Below are 24273 nucleotides of genomic sequence, written 5' to 3' on the forward strand. Positions count from 1 at the left end.
AAGTAAAAAAATCTGGGGCGAGGGGAAGGGACAGAGAGATAAGAAGTTTTATAACTCCATTTGTATACAGAAAATGAGTAAGTTATATAGATGTATTATATTTCTGTTATGGATAATAATTAAAAAATAGTGTCCTCCATGGCCCAGTGAGGACTTGAAATGGTCTGCAGCCCTAGTCCAAACACTCCAAACACTCCACTTTTCTCTTCCGGCAGGCCTTCCCCGATTGATAATCTCCAGAACCATCTTACATTTCTCCCTGTTGAAGTTCATTCTGTTAGCTGTGGCCCAGCTTTCTAGTCTATTCAAGTCATTTTGAATTTTGATCCTATCCTCTGGAGTATTAGCTATTCCTCCTAATTTGGTGTCATCTGCAAATTTGATAAGTATTCCCCCCATTTTTCCTCCAAGTCATTGATAAAGATGTTAAACAGTACTGGGCCCAGGACAGAGCCCTGTGGAACACCACTGGTTACTTCTCTCCAGGATGAAAAGGTGCCATTATTGAGCACCCTTTGGGTTCGTCCGGTCAACCAATTACAAATCCATGTAACAGTTACCTTGTCCAGCCCACATTTTACAAGCTTGTTTGCAAGAATGTCATGGGGAACCCTGTCAAAGGCCTTACTGAAATCAAGATACAGTGGTACCCCGGGATATGAATGCGCCGCGTTACGAAATTTCCGGGTTACGAAAAAAATAAATTAAAAAAAATAGTTCTGCGTTACGAAAGTTTTTTCGGGTTACGAAAAAACTTTTGGTGCTTTTCGGCACTATTTCACACCAAATCGCGGCTTTTCCCCATTAGTGCCTATGGGTTTTTCGGCTAGCGAAAGTTTCCGGGTTACGAAAGCGGGTTAATTTCGTAACCCGGGGCACCACTGTATACTATATCCACAGCATTCCCTTCATCTACCAAGCTGGTAATATCAGGCATAACCTTTCCTATTCCACCTACTATAGTCTGCTGTTTTGTTATTTGGTACCAACTTCAGTTGGTATGCCAACGGCACCCTTACCTGGACCGAAAGGACCTTGAAGCACTGGTACATGCACTGGTAAACTCTCATTTAGATTTCTGCAATGTGCTCTACTTGGGGCTACTCTTGTATCAAGTTTGGAAGCTTCAACTGGTTCAAAAGGCAGCAGCCAGACTGGTCACCAGTATATCTATGTTTGACCATATAACACCAGTGTTAAAATCTCTTCACTGGCTGTCAATTAGCTTCCGGGCTCAATACAAGGTGTTGGTTATTAGCTTTAAAGCCCTACATGGCTCAGGCCCAAGTTACTTGCGGGAACGCCTCTCCCTACATAATCCGCCCCGCACACTTAGAACATCTGGGAAGAACATTGTAATATCATAATACAAGATTAATTTCTACTTCCCACAGAGCATTTACAGCTGCAGTGCTCATTTTATGGAACAAACTACTGGAAGAGATCCATCTTATTATCAGTGTAAATGCCCTTAAGAAGGCACTTAAGACAGATCTCTTCCAGTAGGCATATCCATACGATTCTAAGTCTGAAAATGTCCCACCCTTGAAGATAATATAGAATTACTGATTGTTTGATATTTTTAACCACTAACAGGAGGAGTGTAATTCAATGCTAGTATTTTATAACTCACATCATGTTTTGTTAATGTTGTAATCCCGCTCCAATCCCTGGGAGAAGTGGGAAATATAAATTATTATTATTATTATTATTATTATTTACTAGCAACTTCGACTTAATAGTAACACTTTGAATGAGAGACCTCCAAGACCCCCAGTCATTGACTGCCTTGCTCAGTTCTTGCAAACTCAAGGCCAAAGCTTTCTTGATTCAATCAATTCAAATCACATTAAGCCTCTCTTGTTATTTGCTGTTAAGGCAGCTTCAAGCGACCTTATATATGAGAGACCACCAAGATCGTCAAAAGCCCTGCTCAAGTCTGGCAGGCTGAAGAATGGGGCTTTCTTGAGGTTCAGGTATACACAGTAAAGTGGTGCAGTTCAACACCACTTTAACTGCCCTGCCTCCATCCTACAGAATTTCGGCATTTGTAGTTTCGTAGCACTCTTTAGCAGAGAAGGATAAAGATCTTGTAATAGTACAAATCCCAGGGTTCCATTAGGATGGAGCTATAGCACTTAAAGCAGTATCAAACTGCATTTTTTCTACAGTGTATGGAATGCTGATAAAGAAATGGGAGTGCCACTACATTTGAAAGTCTTGATGATGAATCTGTACTTAGGACAAGAGGTAACTGCAAGAACAGAATATGGAGAAACAGAATTGTTCCCAATTGACAAAGGAGCCGGCTAAGACTGCATCTTATTGTAACAGAAATTTCAGGAAACTAAAAAATCTAGGCCTGGCATAGCAATGATTGACGAGAGAACCTAGTAGATTGAAAATCCATAAGTTTATTTCCAATTCTCGACAAAGGAAAACATTGAACTCAGTGGAATTCAAGTTCCAAAAAGCTGAGATCCTGAACAATACAAAATGGCTCTTTTTATATTATTGAAGACAAAGAAGCTTCTTCAATACACCTGATTGGCTAAACATACAGAATTCTTACAATCAGAACAGAAATATATGCATACATTAAAACTGCATCATCACTCCTTACCCCCTCCTTTAGGAATTTAGTAGCTTCCTTCTAACCTTGCTTCTGAATATCAACAATGTATTCTTATCTTAAATTGTGTATATTATGTCTAATTCTGTTGGTGCCAGCTTCTTACGGGTCATGATGCTCTTTTTACTCCTTTTCTCTAATTTTTTCTAAACTCCAAGGCTCTATTTTAAAAACTATCTCTCTGGCTAACAAAGGTGACTCCATCTTTCTATAGCTTTCTATTTCAACAAGGAATTTCCACCACATTATCACCCTATCTGTTCCACATGTATATAGAAAATATCATACATACAGCAGATACATTCCTGGGCAATACTTTTTAACAGAAAAAAAATGGTATCAGAGGCACAAATAATATGGATAATAATAGGGATAGGTTCCTACAATCTCCCTTCCCCCCCAAGAAAAGCAATTCAACACATTTCAGCAAAAAAATTGTTCAAAACTAACAATATGCACGCATCAAATAAAATAACCAGGACTGCTATGGAGAGAGCCAGTGACTGGGACCTTGCCATCTGAGGTTTATGCTTCCAACAACGGTAAAGCATCCCCCCCTCCCTAATAGTGGGATTGACTGGCATGCTTTGCCTCTACACCACCTAAAGTTTTCCTGATGCAAAACCTGAAGACTTCTTGAGAAATTCAGTATTCTCTACCTACATAGGAGCCTGTGGCTTCACAAAGGAAGGAGACATGCTGGATTCCAAGGAAACATCTTATTTGAATTGCAAATTGACATTAAATTTCCTTGACTTTGAAAATCTACCAGTGACCACATGGACAAAGGTGGAGGTGCCAGCCTGCAGATAGTTAAACAAAAACAAACAGCTTTATACCGAACTAGCAGTGTCTAAGCAGATTACAACTGTAAGCTAATTGCCCCCAACAATCTGAGTACTCATTTTAGCGACCTCAGAAGGATGCAAGCCTGAATCAAGCTTGAGCCCTTTCACTGGCTTTGAACTTACAGCCTTATGGTTTTGAGTGAGTGGCTGCAGTACAGGCATTTAACCACTGCACCAGCAGGCCTCCCTACCCTCAAACTAAGACCAGAAATAGAAAATATAGGCTATGAATGAGGCCACCCAACTTACTGGGCCAGCCTGGTTGCCATCGGGGATAAAGCTGCCTCATGTTGGGGCAAGCCAGGCCGGGCAAGCCTGGACTTCAACTCCCAGCAGGCTTCAAGAGCCTGAAGTACTGCCAGGGACCGTGATTGATGGGGAGCCAGGAAGGGCGGGACCCCCCTTTCCTGGCTCCTGTTTTGGTTTGGGCCTATTTAAGGCCATGTGGCACCCTGGCCAGTACCATTCCAGCCCAGCCCTCCCCTTCCTCCCTCTGCTTCATTTGGGCTATCCTGTTACAACTTCCTTGGGGCAGTAGCATAGGTCTTGGAACTGGTGGATGTGGTTTCCAGGGCTGCATAGCAATGGATTGGGAGTCCTATGGGGACCCGGGGGTGCTGGGAAATTGCGGTGTTGCCATTGCAGGGGCAGCATCATGTAAGCGTCCCCTGGTGACAAAGAGAGGAGATGCGAAGATGCGCACAACCGATTAACAGAGAGCTGGAACGGCGATTAACTGGTCATCCCCTTTGGTCATCCTGAAGCTTGGCCTTGACCAAGCAAATGGGTTCATCGATCAATAATGGATTGATTGATTATAGATGCAGACCTCATGCATGTTCAGGCCAACCCTAATTTCAGCTGTTTTTAAAGTTGTGGCCTTTTTCCTTCCTATATAAGTGTATATAGTGTATATATATCGTTGCGACGACTCCACTCCAAGGCAACTAACATCTTCAATTTCTTTCTCCTGTTTGCCTGATGAAGAAGCCAGTGTGACTTTGAAAGCTTGCAACATGTAAATATGCATTTTGTTTGGCCCAATAAAAGTATCATTGTTTGGATGTTATTGGACTTGCTGTGGCTGATACAGGTATCCCTAGATGTTAACCAGTAGCATCATTGAGGCAGTGCATGAGGTATTTCCATGCCATCACCCTGTGATGATGCCAGCCACGGATGCAGGTGAAATGTGAAGAATAAATTCCTCCAGAACACAGCCACATAACACAAAAAACCACAAAAACCTAGGGATATTGCCCACAAAAGCCTTCGACTGCATGCTAGTCTCCAGAGTTGGAAAAAACAGGATTCTGAATTAAAGCTCCCACAATCAGTTTGTTTGTTTTTTTTTAAAAAAACACAATTTATGTAACTAAAAATTTTCTGCAGTACCCAGACCTCCAAATGTGTTGAACTACAATTCCCGACAGAGCAATGGGGAGCTAACTGGATTAATGCTCACAGAAATCATTTCAGGATTTCCCAGGGTAAAAGGACTTTTATGGCAGATACAGCATACAGATAACAGTGTATGGGGTGTGAAATCAAAGGCTTTCATGGTTGGCATCCAGCATTTTTTTGTGGGTTTTTCGGGCTATGTGGCTGTGTTCTGGAAGAATTTATACCTGACGTTTCGCCAACATCTATGGCTGGCATTAGAGTTTATAGGATTTCAGTACTATGAAATTACATTAAAGTTATGACACCATCTAGGGGCTGGAGTAAATAACATCCTTTGTGTATATGATCCTTGTCACCTATAGAGAGGAGCCACTTTACTTGCTTGCTTTTCTGCACAGCAGTGAGAAGGGAAATGGTGGCGGGGTACAGACCGCCGCCGCCAGTAGGTCCGCGGGGGAGCCGGAGCCTTCACACGGCCCGACTCCCGCGCGGATCGAAAAAGAAGCTCCAAAATGGAGCTTCTTTTTCCGTCGCGTTTGCGACGTAGCGAGGCGCCAGGGGCGCGCTCGCTACGTCACAAGCGGCGCAACGCGTACGGACGCTCAGCGTCCGATACGCAAAGATGGCGCCGGCCATGTAGAAGGGCCGGCGCCATCTTGTAAGGACGGAGTCCGTACTAGGCCCAGGGGCGTCTATAAGAGACGCCCCTTTTTTAAAATGGGACGTCCGGAGGACGTCCCAAATGGCGGTGCAGAAAGCACCAATATTTCCTGTCACTTGAGGGGATGAGATGATAAAAAGTTTTACATCACTATTCACAAACACCACCACATTCTGGATCAAACCCAGAATATGAGAAGAGGTCTGAATCCATCCACCAACAAGTTTTCTTTCTAAATTGCTGCCCACTCCCCTCGCACAGAAAGGGTGTCTTGTTTTGATAAAATCCACTTGGCACCAACCAATCCTTTTGTTTCTCAGTTTGTGTGTTATCAGGGGAACATATTTTGCTGAAATACTGGGTGGAGGAGGTTTGAAACCACCACATTTTTTGAAAAATAAAAAATGAAATTTTTAATATAGTTTGGTCATCTTGTATTTGTGAATTTTAACGTGCTTTTTATCTGCTGTGAGCCACTTTGAATCTCAAATGGAAAAAGCGAAACATTAATAATTATCATTATCATCACCACCATCATCAGCACTCTGTTCACATTTGATGAGCCCAGTCTAGATCAGAGTCAATATACTTTGGTAATTGCAGCTGAGTTCAATTTATGGCGAGACTATGAATGTGAGAAAGCATGTGTGGTGTAGTGGTTTGAACATAGGGCTACAATTCTGGAGATCATGGTTTCATGGAAACTCACCTTGGGCAAGGCACACACTCAGAAAGCCCTGTTAGAGGTTCACCTTGGGGGTTCCATACATCAGAAGGCAAACAACAACAATGAATGTGAGACCTTCAAGTCACCCTGCTATCAACAGCTCAGATCTTGCCTACTCAGGCCTTCCTTGATGAAGGGTATATCTACACTGCAGGAAAAAAAGCAGCTGAAACTACTTCAACTGTAATGTCTTTAGCCTACAGAATCCTGGGATTCGTGGTTTTGTGCTTTCTGACAGAACTGGCAGAATACTCACGGGAATATAAAGGAAGACACTGCACTTAACATGGTATCAAACTGTTTTATTTCTTCAGTGTAGAAGAGCTGTGAGTCTCTCCATCTGGAATGCAGTCTTCCTCCCTTTCTAGTGCCTTGCACCTTCACAAGCATTATTATTTCTAGTTATCCATGCCTTCACATGATATGTTCTGGTAAATAGCCTCAGAGAGATCAGAACTCTTATCCAGCATCACATTTCAAAGTAGTGGATTTTCTTCCTCTCAGCTTAGTTCATTGCCCAGATGTCACAGGCATACTAAGGACATTACTACACATGGCTTTTAAATTGTGATTTTACTGAGAAAGAAGTGGCTTTGATGATATTCATCACATGCTGCCACTTCTGATTTGCAACTGCCCTGTCCCTGCCCTGTCCCTTTTCATTCATGGCAATTGTGTAACTCTCCAGGTGTGCAATGTCCCTCCAGTTGCCAGTCGCATGGCGTCACTATCCCCTCCTGTCCCCCCTCCCTCTAACTATTCTGAGTTTTGTGTCCTTGCCATTCAGCCTTGGCCTTCCCCTGTCCATTCCCACTCAGAAGCTCACACCAAGGCATTGCTAGGCAAGCAGCCACCTGGCAGCCCTACTCCAGGCATCTCTTCCTTGAAAGGGGCTGGAGTGCCTGTGATGATCTGCACTGCGCACCTACAAACATCTAAGTGTTTTTGTTTTTAATGGAAGAGCAGCTTATTTTAGGAGCACAGTGACTGACAAGACCTGCTATGTATTTTAAACCACACTTCACCTGCCAGTCCTGCAATGTGGTGTATGTCAATGAGTGCAGACACACTGAAATGTCATCTACGGTATGTGGGCAAAACAACCACAGATCTGCATACACACTTCAGTGTTGGAATAGGGACAAGATCTAGAACTCTGGTCAACATAGGGAGCTGCTGAGATAGAAATGGCCTTCAGCTGTTTGTCCTAATCAGCTTCTGAGCCTTCATGAGGCTAGTTTTTATTTGTGATTCATCCCCTTCTCCCCTCTCTCTCAGCCTTTTTCCTTTTGCAATATATTTTGTCTTACACTGCTTCAGATTAGTTTACATTGTTTGGTATATTTGCTATTTTGTATTATTTTGCCTGCCACTGTTGCTCTTGCTCATTTTTTATCTGAATGCTTTTGTTACATACATTATTTTGTTACTTTTCAACCTGAAACAGATAAAGATTATTTATATTACCTTTTTCTTTTTTTGGCTTTTAAAACAGAAATTAGGTACCAGAGGCTGAAATAATATGGAAAGAATAGGGTTAGGTTCCTGTGTCACAAAAGAGAAAAATGGTTCAACATGTTTCAGCAAACTTTTTATTCAAAATTAACATCTGCATGTAAAATGAAACAGACAAGTCTGGTAATTCTTGCACAATTGAATAAATAAAAAATTCTGAACTTTGCAGAGACCACATGAAAATTTCTCCAAAGATGCATCTAAGGATGTTTTTATCTATCAGGCAATTGCTGCTTACCTGATCTGTTCTATATAGGCACACACAGCTACAGGAGGATTGGCTAGAGAAGAACCTCCTTCTTTCCTAGGAATCTGGCACCAAAGGTCTGTTTCTCCAGTCCTTCTTCACTATCCCCCCAATACTGAGGCTGCTATGAAACCTCCAGCTAGACAGAGGACAAGAAGGAGAATTATGGGGTGGAGGTTGGGTGGCTGTAAAAACACTATATAAAAGGAAGCCTCTCTCCCAGAGGCTTTGTTAACTGAGGTGTGCCTGTATATGTTTAAAGATTCATAGCACTTCCATCGCATTTCCTTCTTCAGGATGCTTATTCACAGACTCACATTAAAGTTCCTATCATAAACATGTAAGAATTGATTCAAGCCATGCAGGGAACATGTACATACAGTTTTCAAATCAAGACTCTTTCTTCTTTTCCTTAACAATATAGAAAGCGAACTGAATAGCTGTGCTTTCATGACTCGCAACAGCCCACAAGCTGACCTACAATCATGGTGTGATCCTGACCTTTCAGTGGTTACCAGAAAGTGTAGTAGAATCCTTTAGCTTAGCATCTTGAAATGCAGTTATTTTATATTAAGACAGAGGCATTAAACTCTCTATTGTGTACAAATCTGTCTTCTTCCATATATCTATTTCTATTTTGTGGTCATAGCAAATAACAAAATGGCATATATGTAATTATCTTATGCACCACCAACATGCAATGTCATATTAATACAGGGTCTTTTTGGCAAATCCACCTCAATATACTGCTGCAGGGCTCAGAGATGATTTTCTTGTTTTTTATTGCTCCACAGTGCTTGTCTTCCTCATGCTTTTGCTCCTGAAATCTAGAAAAGAAAGGAAGGAATTCTAGCTGCTTGGTATTTGATAACATTTCCCAGTTCCCATCAGAAACAATTTGTCCCCCTGTCCAAACTTTGCCTTAACTCCAACTTTGAGTTCCTAGTTCTTCTTTCCATTATCTGTCACTTACCCCACTGAATCTCTGCCTTAACTCTCCTTCTCTAGTGAGAATGTTGGCAACTTAATCTGGAATCATGCTGAACTCATCAATTCCTCTAATACCTCTGTATTTTTGTCATCAGCCTGTCAAGCAAAATTACTATGAAAAAATAAACTCACAGCGACTTGCTGACCTGGGAGCCTGTAACCCATATCCAATTCTTCATTGGTAATGACAAGGAGAATCCAATCCAATAGGTATAATGTACATTTGTTATATTTTCTGTTACAAAATCCTATTGAAAAACAAAAACAGCAAGGATTTTGGGTGACAACAAACTACTATTATTTTCTAACTATTCGAATGATGGTAAATTCCACAGCTCAGTTCAAAAAGGCCACAGACTCTGAGCACCTCTGAAACAACCCACCAAAGGGTTACCAAACTTTTATAGTAATTTTTTCAAAGCAAAAGCGCTGCTGCTTCTTCCCATTCAGGGAATAAAGACTAGTATTAGAATGGAATACTTGAGCTTCTCTCTCACCACTTTCACAGTGACAATCTGTTATGAGGCTTCCACCACTTGAGAATTTGTTTTGAGAAGACTCATATGTAGGAAGACATAATGATCACTGCAGAGTTGCAAAAATACTATCGTCCTTATGTATTGTTTCTGGGCTTCCAATAGGCTTTTGGCTGACCACTGTGTGAAATAAGAGATGGGACTAGGTAGAACTTTGATCTGGTCCAACAGGGCATTGCACTTTTAATAGTGTGTGCTGGTAACAGTCAGTTTGTATAATTGATGCTGCACCATCGTATTTGCAGTAGGCTGTGAAAGCTATGGAGAAAGAGAAACTTGTTTGGCAAAGATGTGCATTTGCACAGGATTTATTACTTTGTGCAACCTAATTTTCTGTTCTTTTTTTTAATAAAGAGAAAAATTAAAAATTGCAAAGAGATAAACTAATGACCTATTCACCTTGATCATAATTCAGAACAAATGGAATGAATGTTTACATCCTACCGATTAGAACTGAAGAAAGAAGACATTTGCATCATTCTTTGCTTAGAATGGTGCCTCAGACTTAGTCTGGACATTACAGAGCAGCTTCAGTGTTTTAGCATGGGGGAAGAAGACGGGAACAGTACTGGTCAAATTAACAAGGTAGGAAAAATCTACAAAGCAACCATCTTGTGGTACCATATTCAGCAGTTCCAGACATGGTGAATACTGAATGCTTCCCATGCTCGTTGCTCCTTCTGGGAGTAAGGCAACATACAAATGAAGTTCTCACTTAGCCCTAGAAGTGGCTGCAGTTTTGGAAATGTTGAAAGGAGCAGCAGGAGGGGAGAAAGTAAGGTAGAATCTCTGAAGAATCTGAAGCTTGCAGCACAGCCAACAGCAGTACAGAGTTAAAGCAAACAAATAAACTTATTTTGAAGGTACACTCTCATACTGAGATTTCTCCTGAAGGTTCAGAGGAAAGGGTTCATGCTCTGAGATCTGGGGACACTAGACACAAACACTCACATTCTCCTTCTATTCTATTAAAAACATTCTTCAAATTTTAAATCAAAGTTTTCTTTAAATCAAAATACCCATCAGGCTATGATTACATGTATTAAACGTACAGTTTGACCCTCAATGATCCAGTTCTCCAAAGTTCAGGGTTTATATTAGTAGTCTGGAAACAGGATCAACTCTGATTAGGTTCTACATCCCTTCTGTCAGATTAAGTCTGTGATCTACATTCTGATGTTGAATTAAGCTCTGTTTAACTCAGTGGAGCTTTCTTTAGATACGTCTGTGTATGAACACACTTAGAAAATCTATTTTTGTTTTCTTTACCATATCCTCCATGTCTTGGATTACCAGCAGTTGAGATTTCCTTGCCAAGCAGTCATCTCGGCTATTGTTCCATGTTTTTAAAGGGTTCTTTGATTGGAACCAGTAACACTTGTCTCTGTGAAGGACCCAGTATGCAGGGCAAACTTGGCAAGTGGAATTCACTGGAGAGGAAAAGTCAAGCAGACCATTAATGTTCTCATTAGCACTTTTAAAAGTTTAGATTTATGTGTGTTACTGCCCCCCTGTAGTCAGCCACTGAACTTCAAATTGCATTTTGTACTTAGACAGTGAAACATGGGTAAAGCATCAGTGAAGCTCTGAAATAACTGCTCATGCAGACTGGCCATTGAGTTCTCCTGTACAGGAAGCACTATTAGATGTCTTCCTGTTCCAGTTGATCCTTGGCTGAACAACATAGTCTTCCTGTACTTTTGCATATATTTTTGCCCTTTGATTAATCTTCAGTTCTGTTTAGTATTGCTCTTTGGCTGCATCTGCACTGTAGAAATAATCAGTCTGAGTCCACTTTAACTGCCATGGCTCAATACTATGGAATTATAGTTCTGTGAGACATTTAGCTTTCTGTGCGCAAAAAAAAAATAAACAAATCCTGATTTCCAGTTCATCTCTGAATGATGTTTGCAGCTCTGTTTTGTAAGTAGGAAATTGGACAGAGGGAGGATGCGTGCCATGATATCATGATATTAAAACATCTCTCCTTCACTGTTCAGGGGTGATTCAGGAAGAAAAATACATAGGCTGTCACCTTGTTAGTGGCATATATATCAGTACTGCATACTATGCATGCAGACTGAATTCTTAACAGTGGTGCAGCAGACATATTCTACTGACAGTGGTAAAAGTGGAGTTAAATATATAGCAATTATAGTTTTGCATTGCAGTTATACATTGCACAATAGCATCCAATTGTTGACATGGGTTGTCCAGTATTGCTATTCTGCATAGGGATTCCACATGTAGACATTTATGCTACACTGGCAGGATGTTACATTGCAGCCCCTGCCTTCACAAGTTATGATAATAAAAATGAATGCTGTTATGATTATGGATGTCTCTCTGCCAGAACCACAGTTCTAAGATTATGAATCAGATACCTGAAATTTGGCTTGTACACCAAAGCGATCCTAGTGATGTACACCTCAATATATTATGTGTTTTAAAAAAGGTATTGATTTTAATGTATCACTTTATTTGAAACCAACAACAGTGGTTTCACTGAGATGGGGGCAGGTACATAATGTCTGACTGGTAGCTCTGTAACGTCTTTTGAAGGCTTTTTTGTATCATATTAAGCCCTAGTTTAACTTCTGCAGACACATTAGTATGTTTAGGTAACTTTGGCTTTTAAATTTGGGGTTGCATATCAACAAAAATATTGAAGATTTACATGTATTAAAATTGCCATTACTTTTTTTTATTTGTATGCGCATATATTTGTAAATATCTATTGGTTTTATTTAGATGATGAAGTGAATCAAAGGATAACAAGGCACCTTAACTAGGGTACATAGTTAAAAATATTAAAATATATTTTTATTTTCCATTTAAAAGTATTTTTCCAATGTAAATTCTTGATAATATTGCTTGTTTAGCCTTTACTCCCATTGTCCCTATTTTTCACTGCTCATTTTTGAGCAGTGAAAATTAGTTTTCAAACATAAGTACAAACTGTCCCTGCTCCATCAATCCATCATATTGGAGCTTCATGTTTTAAGGTATTTGGTCTGATTTTATGTAATTTGCTAGGTACAATTTATTTTCAAAGGAATGTGAATGGAAGAGAAAGCAACAAAGAAGGCAAGAAATTATGAAGAAATATAGAAGAGAAGGGGAAAGATAGAGATGGAAACAGAAAAGTTAAATAGAGTATCACTGACTTGGACAGTGTGGTATGCTCCAGCTGTTGACAGCACAGACTTACATACCGTTTTCATACACAGTTACATGGAATACAGCTATTTGTATATACAACATATATAACTCAAGAGATTTAGGGCATATTCCTTGAAATCTTTTCTCTTTTCATTGTCTAATATAACATGTTTTCTCTTGAGCTACCAATATTAGGAAGGCTTGAATTCAAGTGTCCTTAGATTTTTAATTTTGTAAACTTACATGTTTGGACAATGTTTTGGCAAACCATTGCAGTGTAGTTTTGTTCATCTTTCCAAGTCCCAACATTTGGGACGTGTATAAACTACACAAAAATTAAATGCTTTAGTGCTGAAATTATGGGTGGGAGAAATGCTGATATCTTATAGTACAGGTATGGAAAAGACACTCAGAGTGAAAAAGGTTCACAGAAGATCAAATGACTCTAAACAGATGTAAACAAGCCTTTATCCTCTGCCTGCTGCTTTCCTTGCGCAAAACTGTTCATCAGACTACAATTTAGTTGCTGTTGTTGTTGTTGCTGTTGTTTTACATTTGTTTAGCATTTACTGATGGGAAATATCCTTTGCTTAAGACCCCTGGGCCAGTAAGAGTAGCACAGCAAGCCTTTCCATTAGGCAGAGTGAACCAGGAACCTTCTCTGGTAGTTGTTAGGGCAGCAACAGCAAGATGTTGTAAGGCAAACTTGTGTGTGCTGAGTAGTCTACCCTGCATCCCCTAAATTAGCCTGCCACCTTGGGGTGAGTTTGAAAATGTTAATCCATTGTCAGTGCTGAAGAAAAATTGTAGTTCCTAGACAGCTTCTACATATCGAATGTGAAGGGACACTACAACGTCTTTTACTTCAGACTGCAAAATGTCTTGGGATAGCCCTGCAGATCAGAGAAGACAATACTGAGCCAGGTAGAAAGATAGTTTGACATCTCCTTCCATGTCTGAAATATGGGGAAGAGAAAAAGCTACAAGTTACATATGCCCTACCTGAGGAGATACCCTGGCTCTGGTTGCAGAGTTTGCTTCTCAGATGAGACTGAAAGGTGCTGTCTGAAGAGGCATTGCATTCCATAGTCATCCCACCCTTTTCTGTCTTGACCTCCAGCTGCAGAGCTTTTAGAAAAACAAACCAGGTACGTAAAAGGCCTTAACATCCAGATTCAAATTGGAAGCATAGATGGAAAGAATGGAAAAGAAATAGTAGACATGGTGACCAGTTGCAGGACAAGATGAGATTCTTGCATTGCTGCTAGTCATATAGATGAGGAAATGCTGTCAGATAGGTCTTGAACAAGACCAGTTTCATCACTCACAATTCCCTGTTTGACCTGGACATCACATTTTTAGGAGTTCTGTCCTCCAGCACATCTACTAACTGTCTGATAAGATTTTCTATATCAGCACTTCACCTCCAAATGTGCATTTTATTTGATGTATTATTTTCTAAAAGCAGCCTTCTCAAGTCCAGGATCCCTCATCCTCCATTTTATCCATGCAACAGACATGACTGTGCATAATAAAAGGTGGTTATCTGCCACACCAGGAATGTACATGGCTACTTTACATGGTTCTTGTTCTGCAAGCCTTCTTGAATGGTAGATTTGATTAAGAGGTAGTGATCACACAATGCAACATGGTAGATTCTACAATCAAACAGATGCGAACTTAAGTCTCTCTGTGCCAGGTTCAACACAATTAACATTATTCTATTAGTTCTCTTAGAAAAGTAGCTGATAGTCAAATGGTATCAAGGATGAAACATAGTGGCAGAAGAATGCAATAATTAAGGTGCTAAATTTGCATAACTGGAATGCAAATTTGCATAACTGGAATGCAAATTAATAATATGCATATTATAATTTACATAGTAGAGCCAGCGTAGTGTAGTGGTTTGAATGTAATATTATGACATCCCCTCTTAGCTATGAAAATCCACTGGCAAGCAGTTCTGCTGAAACTCTGGCTAATCCCTGGAATAGGTCAGTGGATAAAACTGCTCCTGGGTGTTCTTTTTTACGCCAAACCAGACCCCTGCATCTGAGGAAGTAAGGTCAAGAATATGAAACTCATGCTACCAACTTCTATCTTTCAGTTATTCTCAAAGGTGCTGCAATCTCCCATTGCATGGAGTTGGTGGTGCTGGAGTGAGTGAGATGGACACTAAAGAGACACTGGCAAAAGAAATGGTGTCTGACTGAACACAGGCTAGAGCTTATTTGAAGTCCTACTATGTGACAGCGCAGGCAGCAAAGAAATTATCTTTTTGCTGCCACCATTGCATCTGCAAGAAGCTTTTCAACAGAGCTGTTCTGAATGGTCAGAAAATGCAGACCACTCAACTGTGGTTGAGCCCACTGTGAAAATTTGCACAGAACTTTGCAGATAAAATCGCTCAGCTTTGCTCTAACTTGAATTCTGTATTTTATTTTATTTATATGCCACCTTTCTTCCAGGTTGGGACCCAAGGTGGCTTCCAAAGAAGATCAGTTAAAATGAAAACATTATTCAAAACAATTTAAAACAATGAAAAAACACCACATTATTTGCTATAAAATCATTTAAAACCCATGCAACAGTTAATAAGTACCTTCTCAGATTACCCATCAAGGCTGCTTGAACAAAAACCTCTTTGTCTGCCAGCAAAAAGAAAGCAGGGAGGAGGTCAGCCTAGCCTCCTGCAGAAGGGCCTTCCAGAAGGTGGTAACAGCCACATGTTCTCACATGTCATGTATTCTCACCAACTGAGCCTGTGATGATGGTGGGACCAAAAGAAAGCCTTTTCCTGAAGATCTCAAAGTTCTGGTAGGGTAGTTGATACAGTTCCAGTGGATGTCACTTTGGCTCCTATTTGTCCATTGTTATTGGGTACTTTCAGTTTATTTAGCCTGAGGATGTGGACAGGACACTTAGTGAGGTGAAAGGTACCATATGTGTACTAAACTCTTGCCCTTTCTGGTTTATTAAACAGACCACATGGGGACAGGCTGAGTGGGTGAAGGGGGTAGTCAACGTCTCTCTATAACAAAGCAGAATTTCCTAATGGAGATCCTTTTGAGACCTTTCATTGAAAAAGTCATCCCTGGATGCCTCTATAATGGATAATTATTGGCCCATGTCCAAGCTACCAGTTTTAGGCAAGGTATTGGAGCATGTGGTGGCCTCCCAACTCTGGGGGTTTCTGGATGAAATGGATCTGGATCCATTTCAATCTGGCTTCAGGCCTGGCTATGGGACACAGTCAGCTATGGTTACCTTGGTGGATGACTATGTAGGGAACTGGATAGGGGGAATGTGTCCCTGATGGTTCTACTTGAACTCTCAGCAGCTTTTGATGCCATTGACCATGGTATGCTTCTGGAATCAATGATATGGAACTTAGGGGCACTATTTTACAGTGGCTTCATTCCTTCCGGGGTAAATCCAGAAGGTGGTGTTGGGGGACTCCTGTTCAACCCCCTGGATGTTGGCCTGTGGAGTCCTGCACAGCTCTATTTTGTCCTCCATGCTGTTTAACGTATACAAGAAACCTCTTGGAAATGTAATTTATGTACTATCTGCAACAGTACAATAGCACACAGCACCAAATGTTAAAATATTAAGACGGACATACATAATTAAAATTGTGAAAAGAATAAAACAGTAAAATGGCTAGGAGTTTGATAGGCCAAATTACAAACATGCTATTTCTTTATTTATAGAAATGCAATTGTGCTCATTAGATATTGTAGTCCACCTCACAAAGGTGATGTGGATACTTTTGTTTGACTGCTAAATGCCTTCACAGAAACGAAGTTAAAAATACCAAACTACACATTCCTTCCTTTCCAGGAAGAGGCTAACCAGATACTTAGAAAATGACGTGAAACAGAAGCCCTTGAACGCTGCATGGGAGGACAGCCTACCTGTTAGCATAGGGCAGAGTGCAGAGCAGTCTTCCCCAGCTGATGCCAGTAAGATGTGTTGGACAATTCCCATTGTGAAGAAGAAGGTCCAAAACAAACTTCAGAAATAATCCAGTTTGAGACCGCTTTGACAGTTCTGGCTCAATGCTAGGGAATTCTGGGAATTGTAGTTTTGTGAGACATTTAGCCTTGTCTGTCAGATGGCTCTGGTGTCACAACAAATTACAATTCACAGAATTCCCTAGCACTGAGCCAGAGCAGTTAACGTGGTCTCAAACTGGATTATTTCTACAGTGTGTTTTGGACTTTAGTGGAAGTGGATAGAGGCTGAGATGCCAGGGACCAAAGTTTGGTCTAACCTGGGGGGGGGGAGTGTCTCAAGTTGGGGAAGTCTGGTATAGACAGCACAAGCCTTTAATGTGGAGATCCATGTTTCCTAGGGTAATATATAATTAGCATATGAAACATTAAGACCTCATCAGTTTACCCCATTTGGCTGTGTTTATCAGACCAACTTTATTTTTGGAAAATAGCTTTGCCATGTTGATCTTGTCTGTTCCTTTAGAAAATCCCCTTTCAGTAGACATCCTTGCCATTCTTTTCTAAAATGTTTAATTTGCACCCTTGACAAAGCATGCCTTTTGAAGAAATAAAGAAAGGGATCCTCAGCCAGAGATTAAATCAAAGAAACATGAAGCTCGGGCATTTCCAGAATTCACTAGCAGTTCCACCTTCAAAAATGTGGGACTATGGGTCAAACTTTTAAAAAACAAGAAGCTTATCTCATTTTTAGAAGAGACAATAGCTCAAATGGCAGGATGACCAGATATCATAATTGCAAAGGAGGACAAGGCACTGTAAAATGTAGGCTATTCAAAAATGTAGTACATACATTACAAAATAAATGTTAAAAACACTAATTTAAGTATAAATTAATACTTCTTGGTCATGCTCAAAATGGAGAATATTTTGGAATTCAACACTGATGTTGATTTTATCTTGTTGCTTTTTTGTACTTCTTATTTGTATTTTATCTTTTAAAATAAAAAAAAAAATAAAAAAGTATTTTCATTCCAAGATTTAAAAATAAAGACACAGCAGTGGTGCAGTTTTTTGTAGGTGTGTTTTTGGAAAGCTGAACAAATGCACTGTGTTATTCCCTCACTCCAAAGTACCCACTAAAACCACAATTAGTTATAAACTACAGTTCACTGATACTCACACAAGATTATCAGAGCTACCAGCAGGATAATGTTCCCAGTACATGCAATCCATAGAGTGATCTTTTGCCAGTGAGGACGCTGGAAAGCATCTGTGAAAAATGAAAGCTAATTATTGAAGCCAAAGAATGCTTCTTGTCATATAACTAGCAAATTTCATCATCATCCAATTGACTGATGGTTGAAAACACAAATGTATTTCCTTCTCATTCCTCCCAGTATAAAATTATCCACATCTATCCCTTTATCATTATACCAATAAACCACTAAAATCTAAATATTGTTTCTCAGTAGGCTTAAAAATAAGTATCAGCGGTGTGTTTTTACTTCCATTTGCCCTTTCAAATCCCAGTAATTAAATAATTTCTAGGCCACACAATTGTTGCTGCTATTCTTTAATTTTCCTGTATCCCTGATTGAAAGCAATACATTGTTCAAAACAAAACAAAACAAGCAAAAAATACCCACAGAATAAAAACCTGAAGGTAGAATTTCACAGACTCAAACCTCTGTGTAGATCTCTGCTCTAAACAAATAATTGGAAACACCCTTTTCCACCTTAAAACTGGGATTGGACATGGCAACTCATGCCATAAATTTAAGGGTGGTACAACAACGTGAGCTTTAATCACTGCAATACAAAGCACCTATGTACTGTATATATTGAGGTAATTTCTTCAAAAATTGAAGCTGAATTGGAGAATCAGAACAATTAAAGAACCATGTACATTATTTGAACAAATTTGCCAAGCACAATACATTTCTGGCCCTAACAAGCACACATGTTTCTCTAAATTCTTCCAAAACAATATACAATGGTGGGGTGATACAACTTATATGCTATTCCATTTCTATATAGAGCATACAGTTTTCTGTGAGGATATTTCCGACATATTGGCACAAACTTCATATACAGACAACTAGAAAAATCGGCACAGAATCATGAGATTCTAAGCTACTTGTGCTATTTTTGGACCCAGAGCTGCAAAACAGCAACTAATGTTTAGAAACAAACTAATGATGCTCATACTCACTTACATAACTGTGGAGAAGAATGGAATGTCCTTGCAAAGGTTGGTTCTGATTCAGAAGGGACCTTGAGATCAGCATAAACAATTTCTCCAGCCATGCTGAAAGCTGGAGATGAACAGAAGAGACTTTCTGCCACAAGGGGAAGTCAGCAAATGGCAAGGAGTGGTACTTAAAGGTAGCTGACCTATGCAACCATGGTCAGGAAATGCTCATCACACCTAGATGTGGAAATACCCCAGCTGTGTGTGTAAGGCTGCGATAATTGTTCTCACTTCTCTCCCGCTGTCAAAGCATTGGCAGAGCAGCCATTTCTTGAATAATGGGAACTTCTGTTATGAAAGAAGTGTTGTACTCGAAATTTTAGGATTTGGATAAGCTAATATAGGAGGATATGGTCTTATAAGTCATAACCAACACCTTGCATTGTGCTTGGGAACTGGCTAGCACACAGTGGAGCTATTATAACAAAGGAGTTGTATGTTCTGTGTAACAAGAATGTAAAGTACTTTTTTAATATTGAAAGTTTAGTGTAAATTGGGAGGGTGGATTTTATAGGGAATGAAATGGGGAGAACTATTTTTGTTTGCTATGTTATTCCCTGTCCATCTTCACTATCTCACTGGAATGGTGGATGGACATGAGCAGCAAGCATGATAGTGTGTGTATGCAGGAATGAAACTACAGAATGTACATGTCAGAGAGAGGGAGGGCATGAGATGAAGAGGTGGGGGCAACAGAAGAATGAGACCCATGGAATGGGAGTTGTGGGCATGTTTCTGGAAGGATTAAGAGATTGTAGAAGTTCAGAAAGAGAGAAAGAAGAAAAAAACTATTGCTTGTGAGTGAGATAACTATGGCATGCAGTCAATCTAAAGGTGCCATAAATAAGAAGATAGAAGAAATGGATGGAACAAACATGACTCTAGAAATGGACAGTAATGGCAATAACACAAATATTACCAAAAACCTGCCCAAAGAGATAGCCTTCAGCAGTCATGAGCATCGATTTCAGTAAGGCCTTTGACAAGGTTCCCCATGACATTCTTGCAAACAAGGTTGTAAAATGTGGGCTAGAGAACGCAACTGTTACATGGATTTGTAACTGGTTGTCCAGCCGAACCCAAGTGTGCTCAACAATGGCTCCTTTTCATCCTGGAGAGAAGTGACCAGTGGGGTCCCACAGGGCTCTGTCCTGGGCCATCTTTATCAATGACTTGGATGACAGAATTGGGGGCATACTTATCAGATTTGCAGATGACACCAAATTAGGAGGAATAGGTCACAGCCATGACAGAGTGAGTATAATGTTTCCCGCCAGTGTAGACAAACCCTAAACGTTTTCATATCTGTTAGAAATGAATTTATCTGAAATAAATAAATATTAGCTTGCTTAAATTAAAGAAGCATTAGCATTTTCCCTTCGGTGAATCTATGACAGAAAGGTAAGCTATGTCTGTGACTGCAGAAAGCAGGCAATTATTTCCTTCTTCAGATGTTTTTTAGCTTTGTAATCTACTTCAGAAGATACATTAGAGAGCATCTCAAAACGGCTTGCAAACAGTTAGGCTGTGAAGCAGCTATTTGCAAATAACAAGTCATAATACAACAACTTCAATGCTGTCTATTTATCTTATGGCTACAACTGTTATCTTATTACTCTTTAAGGCTCTGGCAAGTGAAAGCTCTGCCATGTGTAAATATAATTAACAACTGTGAAGACTTGTGATGAAATGGCATGGTTTTGAATATTGAGCTAGGCTTCTGGAAGACCAAGATTTGAATCCCTACTCTGCCATGGAAACCCACTTGGTGACCTTGGGCAAGTCATGATCTCTCAGTCAAGAAGTAGGCAATGGCAAAGCTCCCAGACTAAATCTTACAAGAAAACATATGATAGGGTCACCATAAGGTGAGTTGACATGACACCAACAATGAAAACTTTGGTACTCCCCTTAGATACCCGATAGGCCTGACTCTAGCTTCATTTTGGCACCATTGAAACATGGCTTTTCATTAAAGCCTTTGGATTATAAAAATTTTGTCTAGATTTGTACATGCTTTAAAAAGTGTCTGAACTTGTTTTTAATTATTAAATTGTTTAGTATGTTTTCAATCTCTTAATTATTTATTCCAGCTTTAAAATGTCAAGTTATTCTAATTGTTGTGAAATTGATTTTATATGTGCACTGTCCAGAGACCTTGTGAATCAGGATAAGGGTATCAACCAGCTGCTTTGAGTCCCTTATTGGGAGAAAAGTGGGATACTGATGAAAAACAAATGCATTTTAATAACTAGATTGAATGAAAATGGTAATGAGCTGAACAAAAACAGGAGAAAAAAATGTTGAACTGATAAAATGATTCTGTGATAGGACAGGAAAAATTCCTCGCAAATGGCTTGGATTCCCTTTCAGAAAAGAATGAATATGGATATTTTAACATAATTTGGTTGGATTGGGTTGTTGGGATGGATTTTTCCCCCTCATGTTTTGCTTATTTGCTTTAAAAAGTGTTTTTTTACAAATTAAATATTAAAATAAGAGGTGCTTAGATCACCAAGAACTTCATGTGAAGAGGAAACAACTGTGGTAAACACTTTGACCATAAAACATGCAAACTTGGGATCTAAAGTGAAATGGAACAAATGAGTCATAAAAATCTGCTGGGCTTCAAGAAAATAGTTAGTAGAAAAAGAGAGATAGCTTAAGAGCTGGGACCCTTTTTCAAGAGCTGGTTTTGACATTCCTCTCTTTGTGTGGATAGAGTTTCTGTGTTCTCTTTCCAAAAAAAGGGAGGAATAGAATAACCAGCTCTTGAAAAAAGATCCCCCTAAATTGCATCGAGCAAGATGAAGCCTTTTTATATCAGCACAGCATACCAGTGTTTGTTCAACAGCACTGGAGCATCTCTCTCTTTTTCTCCTCATTTATGGTGTTTCCTACTCCTCAACTTTTGAGAAAAAAGGCCCAATTTTTAACAAGTGGTAAGAAAAGACAGAGGGACAAGTGGGCTTTTTAGTTGCTCTGGAAATGACCTCTTCTGCACAATGGTCTTCCTGGAAAAGGATGTGGGTGCATGGTGTGAGGGTGATGGTTATATTTATAGCTATAGACTACTGCTTGAATGATGGGGACATTCTACAGAAATGATCAACAGGAGTGATATGCATACGTAGGAACAGTGTAGATTTCTGCAGAAGAAAAAGTAAGCATAGCTTCATAGCTGCGTGTGCAGATCACTTCTTTGAAGCTTGGGGTGTGAATTTCACAGCAACTGCATTCATAACTCTAGCAAGTGTCTTAGGCTCACCTTATTCTTTGTAGGGTTGAACTGCTGGACACGTTGCAAACCTCTGACATGAGTTTTGCCAGGTAACAAGGGCAAAATTAAAATATCCAAAACTCAGCAGTGACTCTATGATCCATGCAAGTCTGACTCACATGCACCATAGTGATGATATGGAGTGTGTGTGTCTACATGCTTTCAGTGTATTTATGGCAACCCCGTTAATTTTATAGGGTTTTCTTAGGCAGGGAAAACTCAGAGGTGGTTTCCTTTCTCTGAAATACAGCCTATAGAGCCTTGTATTCATTGATAGTCTCCTATCCAAATACTAACCAGAGCTGACCCTGCTTAGCATCCAAGGTCTGATGGGATCTGTAGCCTTAGGTTGTTTAGGCCCTGATATGGAAGATGGGATTAGAAAGTTAATTTTCCTCCTGGAGACATCACAGCCAGCAATCTAGTCCCCCCCCCCCCAAAAAAAACCCCTCCAGATCACTGGCTGTGACATCTCCAGGAGGCATTCAGCCCTGTAATATAGGATAAACTTATTTGATCTAATTTATATACTACCTTTTCCCCAAACCCAGTACTCAAGGCAGCTTATGCAATGAAGAGAAATACAAGTGAAAGCACATGTGGCAAAAAACAAAACAAAATATGGGAAATGTGTTTAAAATAGCATCACACTGTCTATACCACTGAAACAATTTCAACAATTTTATGTGTGTGTGTGTATTTCTCTTTCACTTCTTGGATTTGTTTTTATCTCTTTTTACTATGTAATTTTATTTGGATTTTTTTTCTTTTTGTTAGTAAATTGGTTAATCAAGGTGTTTTTTTTTAAAGAAAAAGGAGAAAAAACATTTAGCAATTGTGTAAATATTCAAGCTACATCCTAATAAGAATCTGAATATGGTAGTTTTACTACAGAGAGTAAAATATGGACATTTTAACATTGGTTGGTTGGATTGATGTTTTTTCTTTTTCTGAATCCTTTTGGGGGAATTTTTTGCTAATTTGTCTAAAAAAGTGTTTGTTTTTTTAGAAATAATTAAATAGTAAATCAAAAGGCACAAGTTTAGTTCACAAAGAACAATATCTGAATAGGAAAGAGCTGTGGTAAACACCTTTACCATAAAACACACAAACATGGGTCTGAAGCTGAAATGGAACAAATAAGTCATGAAAACCTGCTGGCCATCTAAAAAGTAGACCTCAGAATTAACAAGTGGTAAGAGAATCCTTACAGAGGCAGGTGCTTTAATTGTTCTACAAATGATCTCATCTTCATAATGGTTTTCCTGTTGGATAAGGATGTGTGTAGCATACATGAGAGAGATTTTTATATTTATAGCTATAGACTGCAGCTAGAGTGGTGAGAGCAAGATCTACAGAAGTGATATGTGTACATGGGCAGAGTGTAAATCTCTGAAGAAGAGAGAAACAAGGATAGCTTCATGGCCACATGCACAGATCACTTCTTTGGATCCCAGGGTGTGAAGTGAAGGCTAACTGTATGTATGCTTGGAGCAAGAACTTAGGCTCACCTAAGAAAAGGTTGCAAATCTATTTGCTGAGATAAAGGGGGGAAATAGCAAAAATAAAACGCATACAAAAGTTTGCACGTGGTTCTGTGATCTGTACAGATCTGATGCATTCATCACGATGGTGACATGCTGAACTGCCATGAGAGGAAATCTCCACCTTTATTCATATGAGATTCATATTTGAATGTTCACTTTTGTATATTTTAATTGTATTGTTTTTTGACATTTTAACTTGCTTTGAGTCCCAATTTTGAGAGAAAGTGAGATGATGATGATGATGATGACCTTGAGCTGTTTTAGGTCCTTGGTTTTTTACTTCCTTGTTTAACAAAGCCCCATCCTGGGCCTAAAACATCTTGGGGACCTGCCAAAATTGTCCCATGATTGCTCAGAAACAATATTGGGTCTCCACACAGATATAGCTCACAGATCATATTTTGGCTTCTCTTGACCTAAAAGGCCTGTCCTATACATACAGCACAATGAGATGGGAATTAGACGCTAGAATCCTGTGATGATCAAGTGATTTTTTTAATGCCACCAACCTCTT

General features: G+C 39.6%; 1 protein-coding gene across 2 annotated transcripts; it reads right to left on the reverse strand.

Moving 5' to 3' along the window:
- Nucleotides 1–7862: 7862 nt before the first annotated feature.
- On the reverse strand, nt 7863–19052 carry LOC121921140 (killer cell lectin-like receptor subfamily B member 1B allele A). Of its 2 annotated transcripts, XM_042448752.1 has the most exons (6): nt 18898–19052; nt 17862–17951; nt 13725–13850; nt 10830–10990; nt 9157–9272; nt 7863–8861 (listed from the first exon to the last, which is right to left on the reverse strand). In XM_042448752.1, the coding sequence occupies exons 1-6, from the start codon at nt 18986–18988 to the stop codon at nt 8738–8740; spliced, it is 708 nt and encodes a 235-aa protein (XP_042304686.1). In that variant the 5' UTR covers nt 18989–19052; the 3' UTR covers nt 7863–8737. The 2 variants fall into 2 exon arrangements, with proteins under 2 accessions (XP_042304686.1, XP_042304687.1); XM_042448753.1 differs by lacking the exon at nt 13725–13850.
- Between the last annotated feature and the right edge of the window lie 5221 nt (nt 19053–24273).

The sequence above is a fragment of the Sceloporus undulatus genome, chromosome 2, assembly GCF_019175285.1.
Source record: "Sceloporus undulatus isolate JIND9_A2432 ecotype Alabama chromosome 2, SceUnd_v1.1, whole genome shotgun sequence".
Lineage (NCBI taxonomy): Eukaryota > Metazoa > Chordata > Lepidosauria > Squamata > Phrynosomatidae > Sceloporus > Sceloporus undulatus.